The following is a 25,131-nucleotide window of genomic DNA, read 5'->3' as shown; positions in this document are numbered from 1 at the left end:
AAGAAAATATCTTTTAAACAGCAACATTACATTACACACTAACTAAAGTTAGAGAAGTGAAATCATAATCGATCACCCCTTTAAAAACAAAACAGAAATGTGTATTATACATGAATTAAAAGCTGTCAATACATTTGGAACAGACAGGGGAAACATAGCCAAACAGGAAATACAGACTTGAGATGTGAATGTCACAGCACCTTCTTTATTCATATTTATGCATACAAAGAAACTCAGCCATGTTAAGAGCACCAGCACACAGCTTTCTCAGGCACTCTCTCTCTCTTATACAAGCTCACGCTTGCTCTCATGTGCTGCAAGGCTCTCGGGTAAAGCTACTAATACTTGTCTATGAAGCTGGTAAACTGTACCCAAAAATAATGATGCTATTTTTAATACAAATGAAACATTTCCTACAATCATCTACTGTAGAAAAAAAAAAGAAAATAAACAATTTGTTGTTCTAGGATCAGTTATCCAAGCACTCCTTCAGTCAGTTATTTAAAAAAGAAATGAAACCTACTTCCATTCAGTAATACTGTGTAAGAACATAACTCCAGATTTTTCATCTCTCACAATCTCTGACCCATTAATAGCAGTGATGCAGGAATGGACACAGTATTAACTTCCAAAATAGCTCACAGAAAAAGATGAAGCTGTCAGAGGCATCATACTGTTATTTTTAGAAAGGCAACTTATTCACGTCCTTGAATCTGATAGTCAAAAACACTACAGGAATAACATTGATTGCTGTCTCTAATGTCATCATCAGTCATACTTTGATTACAAAGGTATAAAACAACCACCAATCACAAAAGAACACAAACATACTCAAAGACACCACATTTACAGTAAAAAAAAAAAAAACAGACGCAGGACTCACATGCCCATTCAAACAAGTCCTTAATATTATATATGTAGCACATTCAAAATACAGGACTGAGACATATTTTGTTTATCATCCCCAAACAAATCGATCTAGTCATTTAAAGATTATACATGATCATATTTGTGCTATTTTTCCTTTGGGATAACTTCCAAAATATTTTGTCGAAGTGTTTGAAAACAGGAAAAATTAAAGTGAGAATTAGTCAGGTACAATCTAGCCATCGTTGAAAACAATAACATTAATAACGCAGGCTTTCACATCTAAACAAAAATACTAAAGGTAAATTGTTTGCTTTTAAAGGGATAGTTTACCCCAAAAGGAAAATGCTGTCATCATTTAATCCCCCCTTAAGTTGCTCCAAACCTGTATGAGTTTCTTTCCTCTGTTGAACAAAATATTTTAAAGAATTTTGGTATGGAGTTGATGGTAGCCATTGACTTCCATAGTAGGAACAAATACTATGAAAGTCAATGGCTGCCTGGTAACTCTTGGTAACTGTCTGGTTACAGAAATTCTTTAAAATATCTTGGTTTATGTTTAAAAGACAAAAAAACATACATGTTTGGAAAAACATGAGGTAGAGTAAATGAAGGCAACATTTTCGTTTTTGGTTGAACGATCCCTTTAATAAGGCATCATTTATTATTTTACCATTCAGATGACATTCTCTCCCATTCTTCCCTGTTGTTTTGAGTAAACTTTAGGTCGAATCTAAATTCTTTTCATGCCCATCAGTTTCTGTTTCTCAGGCTGGTGATGGAAGTATAAAGCTCTAATCCTGCAACTCATCTCTCTCACCGACCCTCGCTCAATCCCTCAGACTGTTGATAGACGCGCAGATTTTGAGTGCAGGACCGAGTTTGATGTTCATAGTGGACATGAGATGCTCTTCTTTGAGAAGCAACAGCGCCTGCCCATCAATCTCCTGTGACAGGAACTGAGACGCCAAGTCCTCACAACCTGACAAGAGATGTCACAATGGAGGAGTATGTTAAATAATATCGTAAATATACAGGAGAACACAAAGCACCTCACGTTTGGAATCAGAATACTGACCTTGAAGAGAAGAAATGAACTGACACACTTCGTCCACACTCCAGCGAGCAGGGTTCCCAGATAAGAAGTGGTTCTCATCCACTGGTGCCGTTTCATCCAACTGAGGGTCACAGTGGGTTGGTCTTGGGCACGAGAAGGACGAGCTGGGAGAGAGTGAGAAGAAGTCTTCTTCCTCACAGCTGGAGATGTCTTCAGAACGACTAGATTCTGAACGACACTGCGAAACAGAAAAAAGTCATATTTATTTAATTCTTTGGAATATTTTTTTAATTTTTGAAAAAAAGTCTGCAGACTGATCTCATGAAGTAGCGTGTGTATGACACGCCAATTCGTATTTCCATTTTTGGCGTGCTATCAAGACGCATAATCGCCTTTCAGCGTGTTTATGAACGCCGTTGACTTAACGTTATATAAATATATGACTTACCTCAACCCCGTCCCTAAACCTAACCGTCACTGGGGTTAATGGCATTTATGACTGTTCCCTTACCATCCTAGGTAAAAAAAAGATATGACTTACCTCAACCCCATCCCTAAACTTAACCGTCACTGGGGTTAATGGCATTTATGACTGGAGATTTGACTGCGTGTTCAGACACGCGGAATGGCGCGGACGTTAATGGCGTAGACATATACGCATACACGCGGACACACGCGGATAGCACAAAATGCGTGGAGATAACACGCCACCTGACTCGAAAGTGGCGTATATGTTTACGCAAAAGTCATGATGTCATGTTGCTTATGCTAAATTCCTATGCATTTACTTGATCAAAAATGCAGTAAAAACAATCATATTTTGAAAAATTATTTAAATGTTTCTTCTCTATTTTAATATATTACATTTCAAATTGAAACGTTTATTCCCATGATGGCAAAACTAAATTTTCAGCATGATGATCTTTCAGAAATCATTCTAATATGCTAATTTAGTGTTCAAGATTCAAGAATGTTACCATTGATTGTGGAAAACAGTTGTGCTGCTTAATATTTTTGTGGAATTTCTATTTATTTATTTCAGGATTCAGGAACAGATAGAATTAATTTGAAATATTATTTTTTAACATTTTAAATTTCCTTACTGTAACTGTTGGTCAATTCAATGAATCCCTGCTGAATAAAAGTATTACATTATATATATAAAAAAACATTGTACAGACCCAAAACTGCAACATCAATCATCTCACCTTTACTGGAAGATGCCTGCCTGATATTTTAGCGCAGGCAATCTCAGAGCTGCTCCTGCGAGGACCCCTGCGCCTAGCAATAACATCCTGTACAACAGGACTCCCTGGTGGCCGTTCAGCACCCTCAAGACCCCTACTAACACGGTAGTGGTTACTGCAGCTGACATTGTACCTGAATCAAAAGGTTCAGAAGTCAGCGTTAAAACAAGGTTTATTCAAAGTTGGTTAAATTTTTTCTATTTAATTTTTTTTATTTAAAAATCTTCATTGATATGGAGAAATTAAAGAATCTATCAATAATATGGGATGATTTTGGTCTTACCTCTTGGCACAGGTTTTGGAACAGAAGCGCTTGGATCGTCTGAACTGGTTGGCTGGTGCAAATCTTTGACAGTATTCACACTTTAACTCTGTAAACAATATATAGACACAATGTGTAAGAAAGAGATTTTTCCACAAAGCTTTGTTTGAAACACACGACCACTCACTATCAGAACGGATGTTCTCTCGGTGTAGGATGGGTGGAACAGCCACAGGAAGTTCTTTCAATGGCCCAGTCACCTGTCGTGTCAATCAGCAGGACAATTTAATGCATGTTCTATTCCTCTCAGACCATTGGTACAGTAATTAATTGGTCTGAAAACACATTTTGCCTTTCCATGAAACACTAGGTTTGTATTAAGCAGAAAGACTTACAGGGAAAGGTTCGGCTCCCTCCTGGATAACAAAGCCCTCAATGAGGTGAGTGAGAACCTGAGGTTTGACCACAGCCTGTGGCACAGGTGCTCGATCGCCCTGTCCTCCAACACGAGGAAGAGGGAGAGAAAGAGAGAGAGTAGGAGGAGAAGAGAATGCCATCTCTGGGGCTAAATCAGAAAAATAAACAGGGAGAAACAGTTTGATCAGAAAAGCAAAAACGTTAATAAAAAGACAGATGGGAAGAATAAATACTGCTATTCATACAGATAATAAATTGTTTTATATATATATATATATATATATATATATATATTATTTAAAAGTATTTTTAAAGATTAATTTTTTAATTGAGTGTTGTTAAATGATGGCAAAGGTAAAAATAGGCGAGAATTGAGTGTGAGCAATTAAATATCCAGTATCGATCTAGCCTGACTTCGTCATATTCATATTCTAGTCAGAATGTGAGTGAGATACTGCGCCATAGAGCTTTGATGAGGCGTGTCTTAACCAAACCAGGTAAAAACAAAACTCTGCACTCAATTGGATCGACCTACAACAAATAAGAGCAACGCAGTAAATGAGGTATGTTGAGCTCTGCATATTTATCAACAGAACTCAACTACAAAAATAATAAAATAATCTAGTAAAATAATCTGAACCATGAGTGCAACCAAAGGAGAAACCACATTGACCACAGGGTTTTCATTGCATCCCATCTTCTTAGCGACCATGGATCCAGCTGATAAATTAAACTTTTGCCAAATCCCATATGAAGGACGGCAAACACATCTTTCTTAATCATGCCTCGATTGCAGTTCTCTGTTCGTCTTTTAAAATTAATGCGGCCCAATGGCCCAATGTTTTCTGAACCGATCATAATTACTCCTCAATGGATCGAGTCCAGACCGAACTTCCAGTCCAAAAAATGTTGTGCGCGGGGTTGGGGCTGGCATCCAGGCTATCATCGACCATTAAGATGAATAAAAAATGGTTTACATGCACATAATATCAGTTCCAAAAGGGTTATAATCATGACAGGCTGGTTGTACATTTAATAACATGTAGGTAAATATGCAAATTTGCAGGGTTTTTTTTTTAAATAGTTTACTGTATTTAAAAATATATTTTATAAAAGTATGAATTAACCCTTTAGCCATTAAAATGTGATCAACAACAGTAGTGCTGCTTAATATTTTTGTGGAAAATGTGATACGGTTTTTTTCTGAATTTGTTGATGAATAGAAAGTTCAAAAGAACAGCATTTATTTAAAGAAGAAATTATTCTGTAACAAAAAAAAGCCTCTACTTTTACTTATAATCAATTCTTTAAAAAAATTCTCAAAAGTATTCTTAAAAAAAAAAAAAGAAAAACTAACTGACCTCAAACTTATCAATAGTTGTGTATAATTTGGGGTATTTTTGGGCACCACAAAAACAGCATTTTGTATGAAACACTGCGTCTCAGGCATACCATTCCTTGCCTATGGCTCACCTGTATCTAGTGAGGGAGCTGGTGAAAGAGGAGGGGCGGAGTCTTGGATTAACAGACTTGCATTGATGGTTTCGGTTGACATCTCATTGGGTAAATCGGATTCTGATTTCCTTTTTAATTGACCAATCACAGGCTTTGTCTATAAGAGAAGGAAGATCACACAAGTGTCACAGCATAAACACACCATGAGGAAATATAGTTCACCTATTATCTACTAACCTGAACTGGTCCAGACTGAACGAACACAGAGTCTCCAGAGTTATTCTGTCCATCCATCGAATGTGTGACAGATGCAGAATTGCCAAGACTCAACGCTGCACACTGATTGGTCTGCATCTGAGACATTGGGAGGGCACTTTGGGCTGTTTTAAGGCACATGCCGGCTCCGCCTGTTTCCCCTGGAGTCATCATAGTAACAGCATTGCTACCGGAGTTATTGACGGGCACGACAGCTGTGGCGTCCTGCTGGGCACAACAGGCCCGAGCCTGGGCCACCGCTAATGCCTGGGAGTTTCCTAGTGTGCTCTGCCTTGCGCCAACCAGCTGAACTGGGACGTGGGGAGGGTGATGGCCCCCAGTGGCCTGGCCATTGTTGGGTGGTGCCGGGAGAATGGGTGGTGGGTGACGAGGTTGCATCTGCACTGGCGGCCGATGCCCCTGAGCCGTTTTAGGTTGAATGGGCACATGCCCTGTTCCATGACCCAGCTTTTCCGAGCCCAGATTCACCCCCGTCTGCTGGAGTGGCTGCACTACTAACGTCTGGGCAGTCATGTTGGATTTGGTTGCCACCGTGCCCATCGGATAGCCTTGAGAAGATGTGGGAACATTGGACGTGGGCACCAGGATGTGGGTTACGGTGGCCGCAGCAGCTGGTACTCCTCGAGCTTGGCACAAGCCAGATTGAGAAAGGAGGAGCTGGGAGAGAGGGAGCGAGGGGGAAGGCGAGGAGGACGGAGGGTTGGAGGAACCTCCTGTTTGCTGTGGGGTGACAGCGGATTGATTGGTGCCCTTCACAGTGAGACCAGACATATTGGGATTGGTGGTGTTGGAGTAGTTTTGCAGTTTGGCGTTGGCGAGCGGTTGAGCCTGCGCTTGGATCTGCTGAGCTGACTGACCAAACTGCTGCTGAGTCTGAGGTTGCTGGTTAATTGGGTATGAACCTTAAAGTCAGAGAAAAATAGAGAAACTACAGTTCATTTCATAGTGCATTTGGAAATGACGGCAGCAAACGCAAACATCCATGAATTTGAAAGGAATTTGAAAAACATTTGAAAAAGAATAGTCAACAATTGTCAATATTTAACTATTATGCAATATTCTGTCAGATGAGGTAAATTATCTATCTGACTGACATGAAGTATTGTAATAGCCTTGGTAGTATCATTAAGAATGGTTGTAAATTACTGAAATCTTTTGCTCATCAAGACTGAATTTATGTAATTAAAATTACAGTAAAAACAGCAAAACTTAAGTATTATGACAATTTTAAATAACCGTTTAGTATTTGAATCTTTTTTTTAAATGAAATAATTTTTTCTGTCATGGAATATTTTTTTTTACATGGTTATACACTCACCTAAAGGATTAATTAGGAACACCATACTAATACTGTGTTTGACCCCCTTTCGCCTTCAGAACTGCCTTAATTCTACGTGGCCTTGATTCAAGAAGGTGCTGAAAGATTTCTTTAGAAATGTTGGCCCATATTGATAGGACAACTGCAATCTTGCAGTTGATGGAGATTTGTGGGATGCACATCCAGGGCACGAAGCTCCCGTTCCACCACATCCCAAAGATGCTCTATTGGGTTGAGATCTGGTGACTGTGGGGGCCATTTTAGTAAAGTGAACTCATTGTCATGTTCAAGAAACCAATTTGAAACGATTCGAGGTTTGTGACATGGTGCATTATCCTGCTGGAAGTAGCCATCACAGGATGGGTACATGGTGGCCATAAAGGGATGGACATGGTCAGAAACAATGCTCGGGTAGGCTTTGGCATTTAAACGATGCCCTATTGGCACTAAGGGGCCTAAAGTGTGCCAAGAAAACATCCCCCACCCCATTACACCACCACCACCAGCCTGCACAGTGGTAACAAGGCATGATGGATCCATGTTCTCATTCTGTTTACGCCAAAATCTGACTCTACCATCTGAATGTCTCAAAAGAAATCGAGACGCATCAGACCAGGCAACATTTTTCAGTCTTCAATTGTCCAATTTTGGTGAGCTTTTGCAAATTGTAGCCTCTTTTCCCTATTTGTAGTGGAGATGAGTGGTACCCAGTGGGGTCTTCTGCTATTGTAGCCCATCCGCCTCAAGGTTGTGCGTGTTGTGGCTTCACAAATGCTTTGCTGCATACCTCGGTTGTAACAAGGGGTTATTTCAGTCAAAGTCGCTCTTCTATCAGCTTGAATCAGTCGGCCCATTCTCCTCTGACCTCTAGCATCAACAAGGCATTTTGGCCCACAGGACTGCCGCACACTGGATGTTTTTCTCTTTTCACATCATTCTTTGTAAACCCTAGAAATAGTTGTGTGTGAAAATCCCAGTAACTGAGCAGATTGTGAAATACTCAGACCGGCCCGTCTGGCACCCACAACCATGCCACGCATGCACAATTGCTTAAATCACCTTTCTTTCCCATTCTGACATTCAATTTGGAGTTCAGGAGATTGTCTTGAACCGGACCGCAGCCCTAAATGCATTGAAGCAACTGCCATGTGATTGGTTGATTAGGTAATTGCATTAATGAGAATTTGAACAGGTGTTCCTAATAATCCTTTAGGTGAGTGTATATATGGATAATAAAAAAATACATGTAAAGATGAAATTAGAATACATTTATATTTTTTGTGTTGGGGCAGGGCAAGCGAAAATGTGAACTACTGTCTCAACTGGGCAAGCAGAAATAACCTGTTGAGTCCTTTAATATCTTAATTTTATTCCTCACCACTCATCTCCTTCCTATCTGCAAACTCGGTCTTCACAGTAGCCACCCTTGGAGTGGACACGCAACGCATTGCCAAGTTCTGTACCTAAAAATGGGAGAGACAAAATAAATAATGCAAAAGGCAAAACAATGAAAAATGTGAAAGGGACAATCTCAACACTAAGGTCTAACCGAGCATCATTTAACAGGTTTCCACTGATAAGTAATTTGTCTTTTTAAAAACTGAAAGTGAAATTCTTTAAAACAGATTTACAGGCAGAAAGAATATCTTTGATGTTTAATGGACGCTTTTCACATTTCCGGGGTTCTGAAAAGCGGATGTCGTCATAGTTGGGTAAATATCTATAGCGGTAAACAGGAGCAAATACCATTTTTGTATTTCCATTTGCTCCAGTAGAAAAAGAAAAAAATCAGTGATTTCCAAAGAGAGATTGATGAAAGCAGCGAGAAGAGAGAAAGATGTCAAATTTGCCATTATTCACTCAGTTGTTATACTAGAAACACCCTCTCATCAGTGTTAATACATTTTTTTTTGACATTTATTGCCAAGGTTATAAATTGTATTTAAATTTAATAGGATTTATACCACAGTGTAAGAGTAGAGACATAAATCACTCAGAAAGCCAATTGTCACACCTGATCATTGTCTGACTGGTTACTTGAGGATGTAGGAGTTGTTTCTTGTTGCTGCTGCTGGGTTTGCTGTTGGGCAACCGTTGCCACAGCAGCTGTCGCTGTACCACCAGGCATGAAAATGAGCTGAGGGGCGAGAGGTGTCTTGAGAGAGCGGTTTACCTGTGTGGTGGAAAGACCAGTTAAATCACACCCTAAGGAAAAGAGCGAGGTTGGATGACTATTAAACTAACGTTCACCAGGTGAACATTTTCATTTTGTTGTTATGACAAGTTGTAAGAATATAATGTTAGGTCGAATTTAATTTAAGTACTATGACAAGGCACTTACTCTCAGGTACATCTGACCCTGTCCACCAGAGTTTCCACCTAACAAAACTGACTGGCTAAGGGCTGTTGATGTTGCCAAGGTGGCAGGTCCTATCGGACGGGGGTTTGACATGGTCCCTCCACCAGAAGTGGTACTTAAGTTCACCTAAAAAATAAAACACACCACAGATCAGCTTTTACTTATTTAATAAAACATTCCAAAATGATCATCAAAAGCATTAAGCCCACAAACAGAAAAGTCCTCAATCAGAAAAGTAGCATAGTTATCATACTTAGTTATGATAGTCATGCATACATATTTCATGATACCAATCCACAATTTGTTTTGACTAGTGATTAAACCTCATCATGTTCATTCGTTGACATCATTTTGTCACCTGATGACATGGAGTTTGGGTTCATTGCCACGGTCACCTCTGGCTTACTTAGTTGGGGACACTTAATATGCAACAATATTATTGATCTGACTGTACTGACACCATCGCATGAGAACTGAACTGAGCTGAATAATGACATCATTGTTTTCTGCAGAGCTGCTCTACGTATAGCTGAATTGAAGTAACGGAAATAAATCAACACTAAACTGACTTCAGCTGAGCAGATGACTCTTATTTTCTTCTTAAAGCTGCTTTACAGATTAATTGAACTTCATTTGCATCACTGAATCATTTTCCTGTTGATCACTGTAAAGCTGCTTTTATATTGTACAAAGCGCTATAAAAGATTTGCAACACTTATTTAATAGATTTAAAACCAGAGACTCACTGTGCATTGTGCTGTGCTTGTAGCTTGAGAGACGCTGTTACTGGGAGAGCTGGACTGACGACTGGCTGCAAGAGTTGCCTGAAAATATAAAAATGAAACCTCTAAACAACATTTGCAGAACGACACTACAAGCAGAATCAAATTTTTAACGGGTGGTGCATTTTTAGATCTGAAAATAATTAGCAACCTATCATCACATTTAAGAACATTTTCAGTCATTTTCATTGAGTGTTATTATTAATAATAATAATAATAATGGTAATCATAAATAAAATAACATCAATAAAAATAAATAATAAAATTATTATTAGTAATAATTGTTCGTTTTTTGTAATAAAAATCATACAACTACAATGTTACATGTAAAATAATTACACATGATGCAAAGCAATGCTTCTATCTGGGCCAATCTATAAACAAGATTATCTATACTACCATTCAAAGGTTTGGGGTTGGTAACATTTTGTAATGCTGTTGAAAGAAGTCACCAAGGTTGAATTTATTAAATTCAATAACACATTAAAAAAAACGTAATATTGTGAAATATTATAATTTAACAGATTTCTGTTTTAAATACATTTTGAAATGTGATTTATTCCTGTGGTGGCAAAGCTGAATTTTCAAATTTTCACTGTCACACGATCCTTCTCATATGTGCTGCTCAAAAAATATTTAGTATTCTTATTCTTTTTAAATATTGTTATTGTATAACCAGTATTCTTTGATGAATAGCACTTTTTTGGAATAGAAAACTTTTGTAACATTATACATTTATTTACTATTACTTTTGATTAATTTAATGCAACCTTGCTGTAAATTAATTTCTTTCAAATAAAAAAAAATATTAAATACTGACCCCAAACTTAATTTATCCAACCAGGTAAAGATGATGAATACTGTAGTTTAACACTAGGGCTGAATCAGCCCTACAGGTTATTTTTACAAGCTGGTAGAATTATTTTAAAATACTTTGCATCATTTGGTTGTTTTTCATCATCCATCAGGGCAAATATATCTAATAGATTCTTTTTTCCTGCAGAACTAAAATTATTTTGTTGTGGATTTTGCATGACATGACTGACTGAATTAGCCAGACCTGTTGCACAGCAGCCAGGTTGTGGAGTTGCGCGCTGTTGATCTGCTGCTGCAACATCAGCTGCTGGAAATACTGAGCTGCATTGGGCTGCCTCTGTAATGCCTGCAGAGCCTGGAAACATATTTCAGAGTACAGACAACTACATTTCCCAAAAATCAAGACATTCTAACTCAATCCGAGGCACTGAGGTGAATAAGTGATCTAAACAACACTTTAATTTGGCTCTAAGTCTAGTTCACTTAGGCTTTGTGACCCACCTGCACAGCTTGCCTTTCATAGAGAGACATTTGAGCTATCTGAGGGGGGCGGGAGTTTCCCCCTGATGCTGCACTGCTATTGGCTGAGCTGGAGTTGGTCTGGTCTTCTCCTGCCTCCATGCTCACTGGATGGACGACCAGTCAATCAAACTTTGTAATAGAATACCAGAGAAAAAAATATCCACAAACAAACATTTTAGAACGGGGTTTATGCTTAATCCATTTCGTAAAATGTTAATTAAAACAGATAAAAGTCGTTTGGACACTTTCGCAAATACATCCTTGTTAACTTGTAAGAGCCCCAACGTCTTTTAAAATCTTGAGTAGAATATCTTTAAAATAATGCACCGATATCAAGTAACGTTAGTTTTAATATACATAGCAGTAATAACGAATAAGTAGCTGTTTTAGTTATCTGTCATCTGCGGGTGATCGAGGTTCTATGCAATATTTACGTATCAGCAAGTTGCAAAGATTACTACTAGACAAAATAACACCGTGCACAATCATTTATTTTAATAACTTATGTGTATGAGCAGAAGCGATGCATAGGGTGAAAATAAACACCAGGTCCACTCCCAGTATCTCAACTGCAGCTGCAAAAATGTTGGTGGACTGGCGACTCCTACCTAAAGTGCCAAACAGACATAATTTTACCTCTCAGCGATCGGCAGTGTTTTTGCTCCCCCCTCTCGTAATGAAAACAACCACCTGGAAACGTTGAGTCCACAGTGTCTGTAATCGAAGTAATATAGTTCCTCTATGTGTTTATTTATTATTATTATTATTATTTTGCTTTTTTAAGTATTGTTGGAATTCTTCAAACAACGGTGATTGTGATGAGGCTAAAAAAACCGATGAAACACCTCCCCGCCCCCCATACTGTTTACTATTCTTTTTCCGGCGCCAAAAATGACGTGCCACATAAAAGTCTGAAGCGTTGTCTTAAAATTACATAATAAAAGTCTCGTCTGTCTGTCTTTTCACGATGCGTCATCCATCCGGAAGTCAGAATGAGATACTGGGCAAACTTAAAAGGTCAATCGGAAAATCATCCAGTTAAGATTGTTTTAAGTGACTGTTGGTAATATAAATGTAAAAAACTAACAAGTTTTGGATGGTTTATTAATGAGGAGGCAACAGAAATAATTAAACATTGCCACTTATGTGGTTCTGCCAGCAATTCCTCCTTGTTTTTTTCCAATGCCTTCTGTAGATATGATGATGATGATATACTTTATTGTCCCCGAAGGGAAATTTGTTGTGGACACTGTCCCTTCCATAGCTTTACAAGACAGCAAAAAAAGACAATTCACAGCAAAAAGAAAACACAAACAGATATTGCACACTCTCTGTATGGCCCTACATATTACATACTCCATAGAACACATAAAAATTACAGTTAACAAGATATCCAGTTACACAAAAACAAACATACTGAGGAGAATATCCTGAATAGTTAAAAGATACAAGGTTCGTAAGATCATATTGATGGCTCAAAAGATCCAGATCCAGATCTAGTATAACATCTGCAGCAGTATTTATACCGCAATTTAAAGTCAACATTTTGAAAAGAATATCAGATCACATTTCAGTATTCACGTCAGAATTAATAGCAATTATATTAGCATTACAGTGTGTTGAATAAGTTCAGCCAATCAGATCAGTTGCACTCTTTATCTGCAATTGAAATTAGCACGTGTTATTTCTACAGCTAGACAGGACTTAATTTATGAAATATTACAGTCTTTTTAGAATCAGACAATTAAGAACCATTATTCTTTTTTTTTTCTTTTTTTTTTTGATATACCAGCTGTATCATACAAATAAATAATAAAAAAATAATACATTGTGATTTCTGGATTTTTATAGATTATGTCTCTCACAGTGGACATGCACCTATAAACGAAAATTTCAGACCCTACCATGATTTCGGAGAACTTGCAAAATAGCATGGTGTTCAAATAATTATTTTCCTCACTGTACATACAGGAAAAGAATCTATCTATCTATCTATCTATCTATCTATCTATCTATCTATCTATCTATCTATCTATCTATCTATCTATCTATCTATCTATCTATCTATCTATCTATCTATCTATCTATCCATCCATCCATCCATCCATCCATCCATCCATCCATCCATCCATCCATCCATCCACCCACCCACCCACCCACCCACCCACCCATCCATCCATCCATCCATCCATCCATCTATCTATCTATCTATCTATCTATCTATCTATCTATCTATCTATCTATCTATCCTGTGACTGTCCAATGAATGGATAAATATGCCTACATGCAATATATGCTAATACATGTTAGATATATTAAAATAATAATTATAATCCAGGAGTAGAAATAAAGTAGATATACAAGATATACAGTACATACATATATAAAATTTAAATACTGTATATATTTTTTACTAATTATTCTAACTTTTATAACCGAAATTCCATCTTTAAAGAGATTTATGCAAGCCATTTTTATATGACTCACCCTGATACTTAAGGATTTACGAAAACAAGAACACAATCTAAACACACATGAAATCAGCTGGAAAATGAAAGTGTAAATGTAAGGCTTGAATGGAAATGACTCATTTGCAATCTAGACTGACCTGTTTTTCAGCTAAAAGATCACATAACATAAGCACAAGTCGTCGTGTTAGCCTATGTGTTTGAAGTCTTGACAAGATTTGACTGCTTGAAGTTCGAACCATATAAAAATCTCAGTAAGTATATATTTTATACATTAGAGAAGACACTTGTGTGTGTTATATTTAAGCAATATGAGTATTTGGACTTACTGTGTAAGAAAATAGAGTCTCTTTAAACAAATGCTTCAGATAAACTGGTAGAAAACACACAAATGATTAAAATATTTTAACACGATTTACTGAACAAAAGTTAAGTGTTAACATTTTAAAAAAGTGTAAACTTTAAGACTAATTAGAGATCACATGACAGGTTGTCACGCATGCAAATTTCCAGATGCCATGTTGGTTTTCTCTAACAAGATTAAATCATATTTTCATATAGACATTTATATTCCATTATAATATAGTGTGTCTACAGAAAGGCCTTTAAACATTTTAAGACCTTTTTAATACCACCTTTAATCATCACCTTTAACCTATGAAATTTAAGACCAAACCTGTGATGTAAATACACATTACATTACATCTGTATGTGTAATATTTAATATAAAAAGAAAACAAATTATAAATGCAGTCATACATGTTATTTATTATTATGATATAGCTAGTAAAGTGAACTTTCATATCAACAGAAAATATCTCATACAAAAAATCTTCACAAAAGCACATCACCAAGATGTTTGGTTGTGTAGTTTATTCTGAAGAATTTTTTATTTATTTATTTTTTATCAGTTCTATCAGCTTTCCCATACATAGAAAAGAAAAAAAGTTGCTGGCTTAATTTTTTAAGTGCAGTCAATGCAATGCTTATGTTTTCCAGATATAAAGAATTTTAAACATAAAAAAACATGAAGCCTACAAGATCCAGCGTGTGGAGTACGGAAGCAGAGGCTGGTGCAGGGAAAGATGGGGAATGGAAAAGGGAAAAGTGGTTGGATAGGCAGAAGGGATTGAGTAATGTTGACGAGCTAGAACTGAAAATAAGGATGGAGGTCGGCTTGACTGAAAATACAGGTGGAAAGAATGAAAGACAAACACAAAATCAGGCTTTAGGACATGCTACAAAGGGACAAAGTCAAATTAAGCATTCAAGAGTTAGGGTCTCTGGGAGTGGAAAGACAACTTCTAAAGAACTTCTAAAGAACAAAGAAGCAAGGGGACAATGGAGGAATGAAGACTTATTAAAAGAACATGTTAGTGTAAAAAGGCTGGATGTCAGTTCCCATTTTTCCAGTGAGGCTGATGCCGGAGTTGACAGTTCGGAATCAGGATTTAGGCTCCAGTCTAAGGTTTCTTTGAATGAAAAAGCGCATCCTGGTTCCAGATTGGTGACCAGCTCTAGCACCAGCCCCAGTGAAATGTGGAATGAAAATGACTACCTTGTACTTCTAAAGTCACTCCGGATTGACCTGCCCAAAGGTGTTTTAAATCCTAAAGTCATCAGTCTATCAAAGAATGCAGAGATCATTCAGAAAGCCCAGGATATTGTAAAAGAGCTGGAGAACTTCAAGCTTCAGTTTAACAGCATTCCACGTCTCGGCTGCCGGGAACTTAAGAAGTCACTGTCACTGAAAGACAATGCAAAAGTTCTTGAAATCACAGTGATGATTTTCTTTGAAAAAAGTGAAGTTTCCAAGGAAAGTCTAAGAGCACAGTGGAGAAAGAATGTATCAAACACAAGCTGTGGATTCAGGCTCAGAGACAAATATCAGACAACGGCTATCTCCACACCCGCTAAATACGCTACAACACAGACAAGGAGCTGGAGTCAGTCAAAAGTTGGAGACAATCTTGCAAACATTTCTGAGGGTGTGAAAGTAAATATCCGTGACATTGAGAACAGAGACTATTGTGACGAGTCAGCTCTCTGGAAGACCTCCTCTCCTCAAAGCTTCGGCAAATATTTCCAGAACCCAGCAGATGAACGTGAATGCCTGAAGTTCTACCATGAGCTGCAAACAAACAGGACAGTGAGGTACACCAAAGGTAACAAAGTAGAGTTCGGATTCATCACTGGAAGACTAGACTTCTTAGCAGACGTAAAAGGGGAAAAAGGAGAAAAAATAGTGATTGAGTGTAAAGGAACCACTGGAGACATGATAAGAAAAGTCTTCACTAAACCAAAAAATGGTGGTCGTTTTGCAGTCCTTAATGAAACACATGAGTACTGCTATCAAGTTCAGGCCTACATGTACATCTTAAACAGGGTAGCAAAACAAACAAAAGGCTTCATCTCTGACAGGGCCGTCATGGTGTTTAGACACTACCACAAGAATGGTAGCGAACCCAGAGATTTCTACTGGAATTACCTGAGAATGAATGAAGCAACACAGCAGAAAATCGATGAATTGCGTGTTTTCTGTGAAGAAGAGGTTCTGTCCTGTTTCCTGGCTGTTTTACATCTGGTATTCCAGAAAGCCACATAAGTTAAGAACTTATAGAAGCCATGTCTCCATTACAAAATTAAATACGTAAGGACAGTGTGTTGGGTAGAAACACGACATGTTACAAAGCATTATGTTGCTAAAATATATATTATACGAATAAGGAACTATAAAAAGAAAAGAAAAAAAAACAGTTATGGTTTTATTTCTCCATAGGTCAGTAATTCACATATCAGCCAGGATTAATATAGTTTTGAATATAAAAAAAAAAAGACAATACCATACAATGCCATTTTTTGATCATTATTGATTACTGCTATTGCTGACGTTTAGGGTCAGGGTTCCAAACTTATGTTTCTAAGCAAATTGAGTTTGAATCGAAAAAGCAGCAGTACGAATTCGCTCATTCATTTTCATTCACTCCTTCAAGTGGTCTATGCTTGTGACTGTATGTTCTGATGTCAGTTAACATGATATGATACGCAGGCACAAAAATGAAACGTAATATTTTTTAGAAAGTGTTTTATTTTAAAATATTTTTTAATGTCATATTTGTATGATTTGACATAAACCCATGAACCGCCTGCAGTTCCAAAATATAAAATGCATATAAAATGCATTGTAATGACTTTGTATGAGATTTCCATTGTGTGTTTAAAGTAATATGTAAATAAATGGTATGCCTTTACAATTTTAAAACATAAACCAATCAAGTGAGTGCCTTATTTGAGTGTCTGCCCCCTCTCAACATCACTTTTTCATTTCTCTATTCTCTCGTTGGTTAAGCCCCCCTCCTCTCTCTCTCTCTCTCACTCACTCTCTCTTCCTCTTTTTCATGCTCCCTCCCTCTCTCCCCTGCTGCCTTGCCTCCTCTCTCTAAGAGAGTTTGGTCAATAATTGATGAATCTTGCTTACTGAAAGGGTAACAGGTCTATAGCAGTAGTCCATTGCCCATTCATGTAGCCTGTATAAATGCTAAACACACAATTTAATACAATTTCAGCGAGCAAATATTCAGCATTGTATCTATTCAAAGCATTTTAGTTGGTCTGTATGTGCAATAGTTCACCGACCTCTGATGTCAGTGGCAGGGGATGGGCATGCAAGAGTTACTCCTGTCAGTCAAAAGGCAGCAGGAGACAAGGAAGGATGTAAGGAGAGATTAAATGAGAGAGTAGCAGGGGGCAGAGAGAAGAGAGAGAGAGATACACATACACACACAGACAGACAGAGAAGCAGTTAATTCCCTATCAGGAGTGATGGCCTGCATGCCTGGTTAGCATATTTCTGTGGCTGTCTGTAATAAACACTTACCATGGAGGGGAGAAACGAGAAGTTGTTCTCCAGAAAAAGAAGTTTCACATTCGGAGCTTACGGAGGGTGAGTGAATAAGACAAAAAGCATTCAGTCACTACTGTAATTTGAATACAATGTTGACTGAATTAGTTCCATCTTTATTCTGTTCACAGGATTGACAAGTTCATCACTGGAAATGAGAGCAGGTCAGTTTACAGTTTGGGTTTGTTGCTGTTCTCAGGTGTTTGAACTCAGTTATCGCACGCAGACTTTTCCATGACGCTTTTCTCTGTGTGTTACAGTTGTGCAGAATCTGTGAGTCACAGCATACTGGATATTTTGGATTCCCCCTCCAGTGAGGCTAAGCCACTCACTTCTGCACCGTCCAGTCAGAAGGTAAGAAATCTCCCGTTTTAGACGTTCTGAATATGTTGAAAATGAAACTATGGAGATAGTAATTGCATCATGGAAACTGGACAAATGACATTTTACAGTATTTTGATAATATTCTGATTACACCTTGCAGGGTGCATTATCTGAAACATTCACTGCTTCTGTCATTTCCTCGTCATTTCTCTGCAGGTCACTGAGTTGTTTGCGATCATTGAAAAGCTACAGGTAACGTCATGATCTTTTCTCTCCACATTTGTTTTCAGAGTATTGTGTAAATACAGTGTAGTTGCAATGATGATGATGATTTCACTATGGTTGTGTTTGTCTGCAGGGTAGCAGATTGGATGAACAACGTTGTGAGTTCCCACCACCTCTCAAGGTAGGGGTTTTACTTTTATCTATAAAAATATAAATGAGTGCTGGTTACCCAAAACTATTTGTTTTATGTGAAAGTTTCAGTCTAGAGAATTTTTTGAGCAAATCATAAGGAGTGTTTCTTCAACTTTAACCACTTTTATGTACCAGGTTTTATTATTTTTATAAATGAGGGTCACATTTAAAACGTCTTTTTTTTAATAGAAATGTCATTTTCATCACAGAATACACAGTATATAGGCTACTTCGTGGTGGAAGTTCTCTTATGAGAGTAGGCTACTCTCATGTTGCGTAAACTAGCTTACGCTACGGGAAAATCCCTTTTCTCGACCGTACCGAAGCCAAAACATAATCCATAATTTTACATTAATTTAAAGCGCATTGCTGCACAGCAGACCCGAGCAGACCCTCGGACTTTGGGTGATTTTCGCCTCAGGGTTGGCTAACCCAGAACTGTGTTACAGCTCTGGAACCCTTGAAGGTGTCAGACTGGTACCAGTCAGACCTAGCTGGGAATGATCTCGAAACGGAAGTTTCACTGTGGTGGAATTTATGTTTTAAAAAGATGAAACTTCTAATGAGGCACACATATACATCGTTAGAGGAAAAAAATCTATTTAGTGAGAGAGTAAAAAGCATGATTTAAAAGAGTTTATTTTCTAATAGGCTAAAAGTGACCCTGATATACATGTACATGTTCCATACTTGTACTTAGAAAATTCAAACATACCATATAAATGTTTGGTGTCTGTAAGAATTTTATTTTTTATTTAATTCTTTTATTTAGCAAGGACAATAAAGACATTTATAATGTTACAAAAGAATTCTATTTCAAATAAATGCTGTTCTTTTGAACTTTCTATTAATCAAAGAATCCTGAAAATTATTTTACAACAAAATATTAAGCAGCACAACAGTTTTCAACATTGCTAAAATAAGAAATATTTCTTGAGCATATTAGTATGATTTCTAAAGGATCATATGACACTGACAACTGGAGTAATGGCCAGTTTTAAAAAAGAGAAAATAAATTCTTGCTGACCCCAAACCTTTGAACCATAGTGTATATTATCAAGTTCCCATAATCACTAATATCAATCACTCAGACACGGCTGTTAAAGATTGGAGATGGCTTACCTCTCATCGTGCCCCCTAAATCTGGAGGTTATTGGATCGACCCTCCCCTGGATAGACATGTGGAGACCAGTCCTACTCTCTCACAGGGGGGATTTGGTCTGGAGAGCTATGACATCATGGAGAGAGATAGTGAAGCTAAAGTCTTTCAGGAATTCTTCCGACACAGAGTCAGTGATCATGTTTTCTTTTCTTTTTTTTTTTTCATTTGGAAACTTAATCAACTCTACATATAGTTTGAATGTTTTTATTATTTGTATACCTTTCTTTCAACTTTGCTACAGTATCATCATTCGTTCACTGCCTGTGACCCCTTATTTGGGCCCCTAGTTTTGTCTGTTTGTCTTGAGGAAGAGGAAAATCGCCTGAGAGTCATTTTGAGGTTCGTATTTTATACCCAACTTACATGTAATTCATTATGAGGGTGCAGTAACTGCCTGTACCAGATCATCCTGATTAGTTTTCTTTCTTCTTCTTTTTCCCCCCATTTTATCAGAATGAAGGAGTGCTCAATTAATGGCACTTTCTCTGTTTCTCTCTTTCAACAATTTCCCACGGCAGTGGAGCTGGCAAAGGTATCTCACAACCCCACAACCAGATTCACATATGAATGAAAGTGAATAGAAGTTTAATTAGCTTTCATTTGTTGTTATTTAAGATGCTGTGCTCAAGTGTCAGCGTGCCAGTTTTTGAGGCTGTGAGTTACTTAAAGGTACATCTTCCCTTGTCAAATCTGTCTGTACTATGATCTGGTGGAAGTGCTAACTTGTCATTCTTCTTTTATAAACTGATAAATTCCATAAGTAAAAACGTTTCTGACACAATCAATGCAAATGTCATCCATCATCTCTTTTCTTTCTGCATCTAAAGGCCCCAGAGATCATAATGGCGTTTGATGAACACAGAGTGTCTCAAAACTTTAAATTCGGTGTCTTATACCAGAGAGAAGGACAGGTATGCAGAGACAAAAAATATGCCTTGTTCACCGGTTCAGATGACATGTTCACCAGTTTTCTAATGCCAGCTTTGTTAGTTTGACTAGGTTTTGACAAATAAAGCCTAAATGGATATTTGTAATTTCTTGTTAGAGTAACATTATTTTGTTTTCAATGTATGTGATGTAGTTAACAGAGGAAGATATTCTCACTAACAATGAGGAAAGTGAGGAGTTTTTGGAGTTTTTATCAATACTCGGACAGACAGTCAAACTGCAAGGATTTACTGGGTAAGAGGGTTAGGAAATAAAATCAGGACGTGCATCGAAATCAATAACAAAACACTACTTTGAAATGTGTTGTCACCTGCCAAACGAACATAAACATTTTCCATCTCTTAGGTTCAGGGGAGGTCTGGATGTCTCTCATGGCCAGACAGGAAATGAAGCAGTTTTTACTTCCTTCCATGGACGAGAGATTATGTTCCATGTTGTCACCAAACTGCCGTTCACAGAAGGAGATACACAACAGGTTAAATTGAATGAATGTGTGTGATGTCGTTTTTTATTCTAATTAATTAAAATAATCAATTAACCTCTTTTACCAAATTTGTAACATAGCCTACTGCATGTTATAATCTATGCTAACATTCAGACCAACAGCTAACGACTGATGTTTTGCTTTTAAAGGGTAACTAAACACCAAAACAACTTTTTTTAGTTAATGATCTGTAAGAATGGAGCTTCATAAATGCTGTTCATTGATTCGAGTACATTTTTTGACAATTGAGTATAAAGTGTTTTGATTTTCAAATATATGGTGTAAAAACGTCTGAGTGCTGCCCTCTTCAGGTTAAACGGAAAGCTCCTGCAGTAGGGGTACTTGCTGACGTAGCGAACTCTCAGACGCACTCTGTCACACCCTTGGTGCGAGCTCACCACGCCCTTGGCAGCCCCTGGTATAAAAGCATCTGGTTCCGTCAAAACTACTGTAGCGAGTCAGGAGTTGGATTTATGAATATTGAAAACGATCAGGATACTATAGCATATAATAGCATCTAGTTAGCATAGCATTTATATAGTTATTTAGATTATTTTGTGTAGCTAGTAGCATAGTACAGTTAGGATAGCTTCAAGTTAGCATAGATTTATCAGTGTTTAGTACAGTGATCAGGATAGTAACGGAATAGAGGTGGACATGGGCTTCTCCACACGCAGTGCCAAACACTGCTCGTCCTGCATGGACTCCTCCACCGCAGCGGCGTCTTGATGTGAGTGATCATGGATATTTTAATCACAATTTATGGTTAGGATAAAGTTAATCCTCTAGGGTCGACAAACGAGCCGGTGCATTTTGCTGGATTTTTTCATATAGCGGCATAATATCAATAGCGTGCGCTATTGAGATCAACTCGACGACATAACTCATCAGATGCCGGTCGCGATGCGGGAGTTAAGACCGCAGTTTGAGCCAGCAGCTCGAATGGATTTGGCCCTGTGTCTACATACAATTCACCCTCATCCACTTCAGGTGAAGGTGAAGGTGAGGGAGAAAAGTCCTCGACTTCAAATGGCCGCTCTGTTGCAAAGGCAGCTATTGAGTCACTCCAGACTAGTCTCGCTCTATTTTAGAGTCTGACAGCAGCTGTCACTCACGGCGGGTCTCAGGTGCACGCCCCCTAGCCCCGCTGGGGTCTGCCCATTTTTTCAGCATTTTTCAAATATTGCTAGTGGGTGGAGTCAGGCTCTGACCAGGGGTTTAGTTACCCTTTAAGCAACAGTTCAACAATAAATTAACATTAGAAGTTAATATTGAGTAACTTACATTTTAGACACAACATTGATAGTTGCTTAATGTATTTTTGCATCGGCAATGAAAATATTTTCCCCAAAAAATTCCAATCTGCGTCTCCCATCAACACACAGTAGTGGAGGTTCCCGACTGAATCAGTGTGGTTGAACGAATCTATTGAGTCACTGATTCGTTCATGAATTAATGATTCACTAAACAAGTCACTACTCTTGTTGCCCACTGGGGGGAAACGTGATTTCACCAAGTACCACGTGTTCCTGGATCTACATCTTTTTGAACTTTCCAATTAACCAATCAAAATTGAGGGACAAGTTTACACTTTATATCAAGTTTAGGCTTAGGGTGAAGTATTTCACCTTTTATTACTCTCTGATTTTAGGGAAAAGTTTAGGGGTTGGGGTTGAGGTTGGGTAAGGACCACATTTGGACAGGAATGTTGATTCCAAGACCATGTCTTACTTGGGAAAATCACGGTGACCGATCTACTGGTGAATCGATATAACTTTAACTTGCTAAAAGAACCTCTAAAATCCTCACCACTACACAGAATGGAACAATCACAGACAAGCGGATTAATAAGTGCTTGGATATCCTTCATAAAAAACAAACTTAATCAGTCTTCTTTTCTGTTGAATTGCAACTCTACTCTTCTGTTTTTCCTCCTCAGTTGCAGAGAAAGAGACACATTGGGAATGATATTGTTGCCCTGGTTTACCAAGAGGGTCACACTCCCTTTATTTCAGACATGATCAGATCCCACTTCTTGCATTGTTTCATTGCAGTACGGAGAATAAAGAGAGAAAATGAGGGAGAAGGTGGAGATGGAGGATCATTTCAGGTAAAAAAGAAGAAGCTACATTTAGCTTTATCAACACTCATTATTTTATTTTATTTGCAGATTTATATTTCAATAAAAAATACAAAAAATAGAGAACCAAAAAGAATAAGTAGAATAAGGTTTACAATTTACTTAAAGTTGTTCTAGCTTTTTTATTGGTGGAGATTTTTTGAAGTGATGATAATAGTAAACGTAAATCAGAAAAAAATATGTTACAGTTAGGTTTAAATTTAGGATACTTTGTCATGGTTTTTACCCATCATAAAAATGAAATTTAATGTATCAATTTAATACATTAAATTTAATGTATCATCTAGCACCTTATTGTCAAAAACATCAGAGTTAAAACGCTTTATCAGCTCTCACTGTGTACTTCAAAATCTCTTGTTTGATTGACAGGTATCTATCACCGCTAGGGAGGATGTGCCTCCATTTGGCCCACCGCTTCCTACACCGCCCATTTTTACTGAGGTGAGATCACATGACTTGTAATAATTCAGAGATTTCAGCAAGGCAGCTTTCAACTCTGTTACAATACAATTATTTACCATTTGCTCTCAAATAAGAAACATGACATACCCACTACATTTCCTTTGGCATATGTGAATGATTTAATTAGTCCCTGACAATGCTCTGAATTTCTACTTCCAGGGTTCAGTTTTAAGAGAGTTCCTTTTGACCAAACTTATAAACGCTGAAATCTCTTGTTACAAGGCAGAGAAATTCAGTCGACTAGAGGTAACTAACCAGAGATAAAACACTTGAACTAACCATTCTCTTATAAAATCACAGCCTTATTTTATAACACTTGTGCTTCTATTTCTCTCATTTTGTGGTCTCAGTCACGAACACGTTCATCGCTCTTGGAAGCACTGCGATCTGAACTGTCTTCCCGTTCCCAATGCATGCTGGGAGAGGCGTCACTACCCAGCGTCCCCCTCACTGAAGGGGGGAGGAGTGTTCCAGAGGGTGGTGGAGGATTCATTGAGAACTTTAAGGTAGATAATCTCAGAGCAATATACAATAGGCCTTCCTTGATATTGTTACTGTTTGACATTAAAATGAGCATCAAATAAATCACTTTATGTCTCCCTTTCCATCTTAAGAGAGCTATTCGAGTGCGAAGTCACTCATTCGATACCTTGGGAGTACCAAAGAAGGCAGGTGGTCAAGCAGGGCAGCGACCAAAGGTCAGCAAATATCAGTAACACACCAATATTCTCTTAACACATGTGACATAATATATTTTATCATAATTTTGTGTTTTTTCTAAAGTATGACCATCTTTTCTTTTCCTTACTGCTAAAACACTGGAAAAGGATGCTGAAAGGTAAGATATATGGAATATTTGGTAATTTTCCTGTGATATTAAGTGCAATGCAACTTACAGCTTCTCACACAAGTTGTGTATAGTTTGAAATTTTACCTTACTCACAGCGAACAGACAAGCGGAGTGGGATACACTGAAATGAGAGGTCAAACCAGTCCCCAGGATGAACTAAAAATGAAGGATGTGTCGCTATTTCGGGACTAAGCACAAAAAAATACTTCCAAGACTTCAAGATAAGTGCTTAACATCCAGTAAAGAGTGCAAAGCACAATTACGTAAATAGATAATTTAACTAAAACTTTGTATTAAGGTAAGTTGTGACTAGCTGCAAGTGCAATCATAAATATATGAATATATAAGATTTCATATGTATATCATTTGAATGTTTTTTAAGTGGCATTGTGTAGATTCAGTAGCTGCTTATACCCAATATACCCCAGTGACAGTGGGTTTAATTTCTGGATTTGAAGTTTTCTATCCAACTATGATTAAATATGTATTTCAAATGTTTTTAAGTTTCATCTGCAACAAGACCCAATAAATTTGATTAGAACATGCATTCAGCCTACCAGGCCCAGATTGGGGAAAATGCATTATTTTCCATCCATC

At 37.7% G+C, this 25,131-nt stretch overlaps 3 protein-coding genes and 1 long non-coding RNA gene across 5 annotated transcripts; 2 read left to right on the top strand and 2 right to left on the bottom strand.

The window, feature by feature from the left end:
• Positions 1 to 189: 189 nt before the first annotated feature.
• On the bottom strand, positions 190 to 12,250 carry phc1 (polyhomeotic homolog 1). The gene is made up of 15 exons (XM_039680118.2): positions 12,015 to 12,250; positions 11,358 to 11,507; positions 11,101 to 11,211; positions 10,005 to 10,082; positions 9,241 to 9,384; positions 8,914 to 9,072; positions 8,278 to 8,362; positions 5,543 to 6,483; positions 5,324 to 5,462; positions 3,829 to 3,998; positions 3,621 to 3,693; positions 3,455 to 3,542; positions 3,133 to 3,304; positions 1,946 to 2,162; positions 190 to 1,849 (listed from the first exon to the last, which is right to left on the bottom strand). Exons 2-15 carry the CDS (start codon positions 11,475 to 11,477, stop codon positions 1,698 to 1,700), a joined length of 2,649 nt encoding a protein of 882 aa, XP_039536052.2. The 5' UTR covers positions 11,478 to 11,507; positions 12,015 to 12,250; the 3' UTR covers positions 190 to 1,697.
• A 1,760-nt stretch (positions 12,251 to 14,010) lies between these two features.
• LOC120484728 (uncharacterized) lies at positions 14,011 to 16,560 on the top strand. Its single transcript, XM_039680134.2, has 2 exons — positions 14,011 to 14,100; positions 14,846 to 16,560. Exon 2 carries the CDS (start codon positions 14,874 to 14,876, stop codon positions 16,449 to 16,451), a length of 1,578 nt encoding a protein of 525 aa, XP_039536068.2. The 5' UTR covers positions 14,011 to 14,100; positions 14,846 to 14,873; the 3' UTR covers positions 16,452 to 16,560.
• Positions 16,561 to 17,592: 1,032 nt separating this feature from the next.
• On the top strand, positions 17,593 to 25,081 carry rap1gapl (RAP1 GTPase activating protein-like). 2 transcript variants are annotated; one of them, XM_039680131.2, is made up of 19 exons: positions 17,593 to 17,789; positions 17,879 to 17,911; positions 18,008 to 18,101; positions 18,288 to 18,323; positions 18,430 to 18,477; positions 19,580 to 19,777; positions 19,892 to 19,989; positions 20,104 to 20,182; positions 20,266 to 20,319; positions 20,478 to 20,561; positions 20,732 to 20,832; positions 20,944 to 21,073; positions 23,022 to 23,192; positions 23,592 to 23,663; positions 23,844 to 23,930; positions 24,035 to 24,190; positions 24,299 to 24,382; positions 24,512 to 24,522; positions 24,630 to 25,081. In XM_039680131.2, exons 1-19 carry the CDS (start codon positions 17,725 to 17,727, stop codon positions 24,724 to 24,726), a joined length of 1,698 nt encoding a protein of 565 aa, XP_039536065.2. In that variant the 5' UTR covers positions 17,593 to 17,724; the 3' UTR covers positions 24,727 to 25,081. The 2 variants fall into 2 exon arrangements, with proteins under 2 accessions (XP_039536065.2, XP_088973925.1); XM_089117799.1 differs by having other exon boundaries at positions 24,468 to 24,522; positions 24,630 to 24,799.
• On the bottom strand, positions 17,830 to 22,489 carry LOC120484773 (uncharacterized). Its single transcript, XR_005623782.2, has 4 exons — positions 22,367 to 22,489; positions 20,909 to 21,043; positions 19,611 to 19,716; positions 17,830 to 18,496 (listed from the first exon to the last, which is right to left on the bottom strand). It is a non-coding gene; the product is annotated as an uncharacterized LOC120484773 (long non-coding RNA).
• Positions 25,082 to 25,131: the final 50 nt, after the last annotated feature.

This window comes from Pimephales promelas, chromosome 12, assembly GCF_988280905.1.
Source record: "Pimephales promelas chromosome 12, fPimPro1.hap1.1, whole genome shotgun sequence".
Taxonomy (NCBI): Eukaryota; Metazoa; Chordata; class Actinopteri; order Cypriniformes; family Leuciscidae; genus Pimephales; species Pimephales promelas.
Note: the sequence above shows the minus strand (reverse complement) of the source record. Positions and strands in the feature narration are given on the sequence as shown.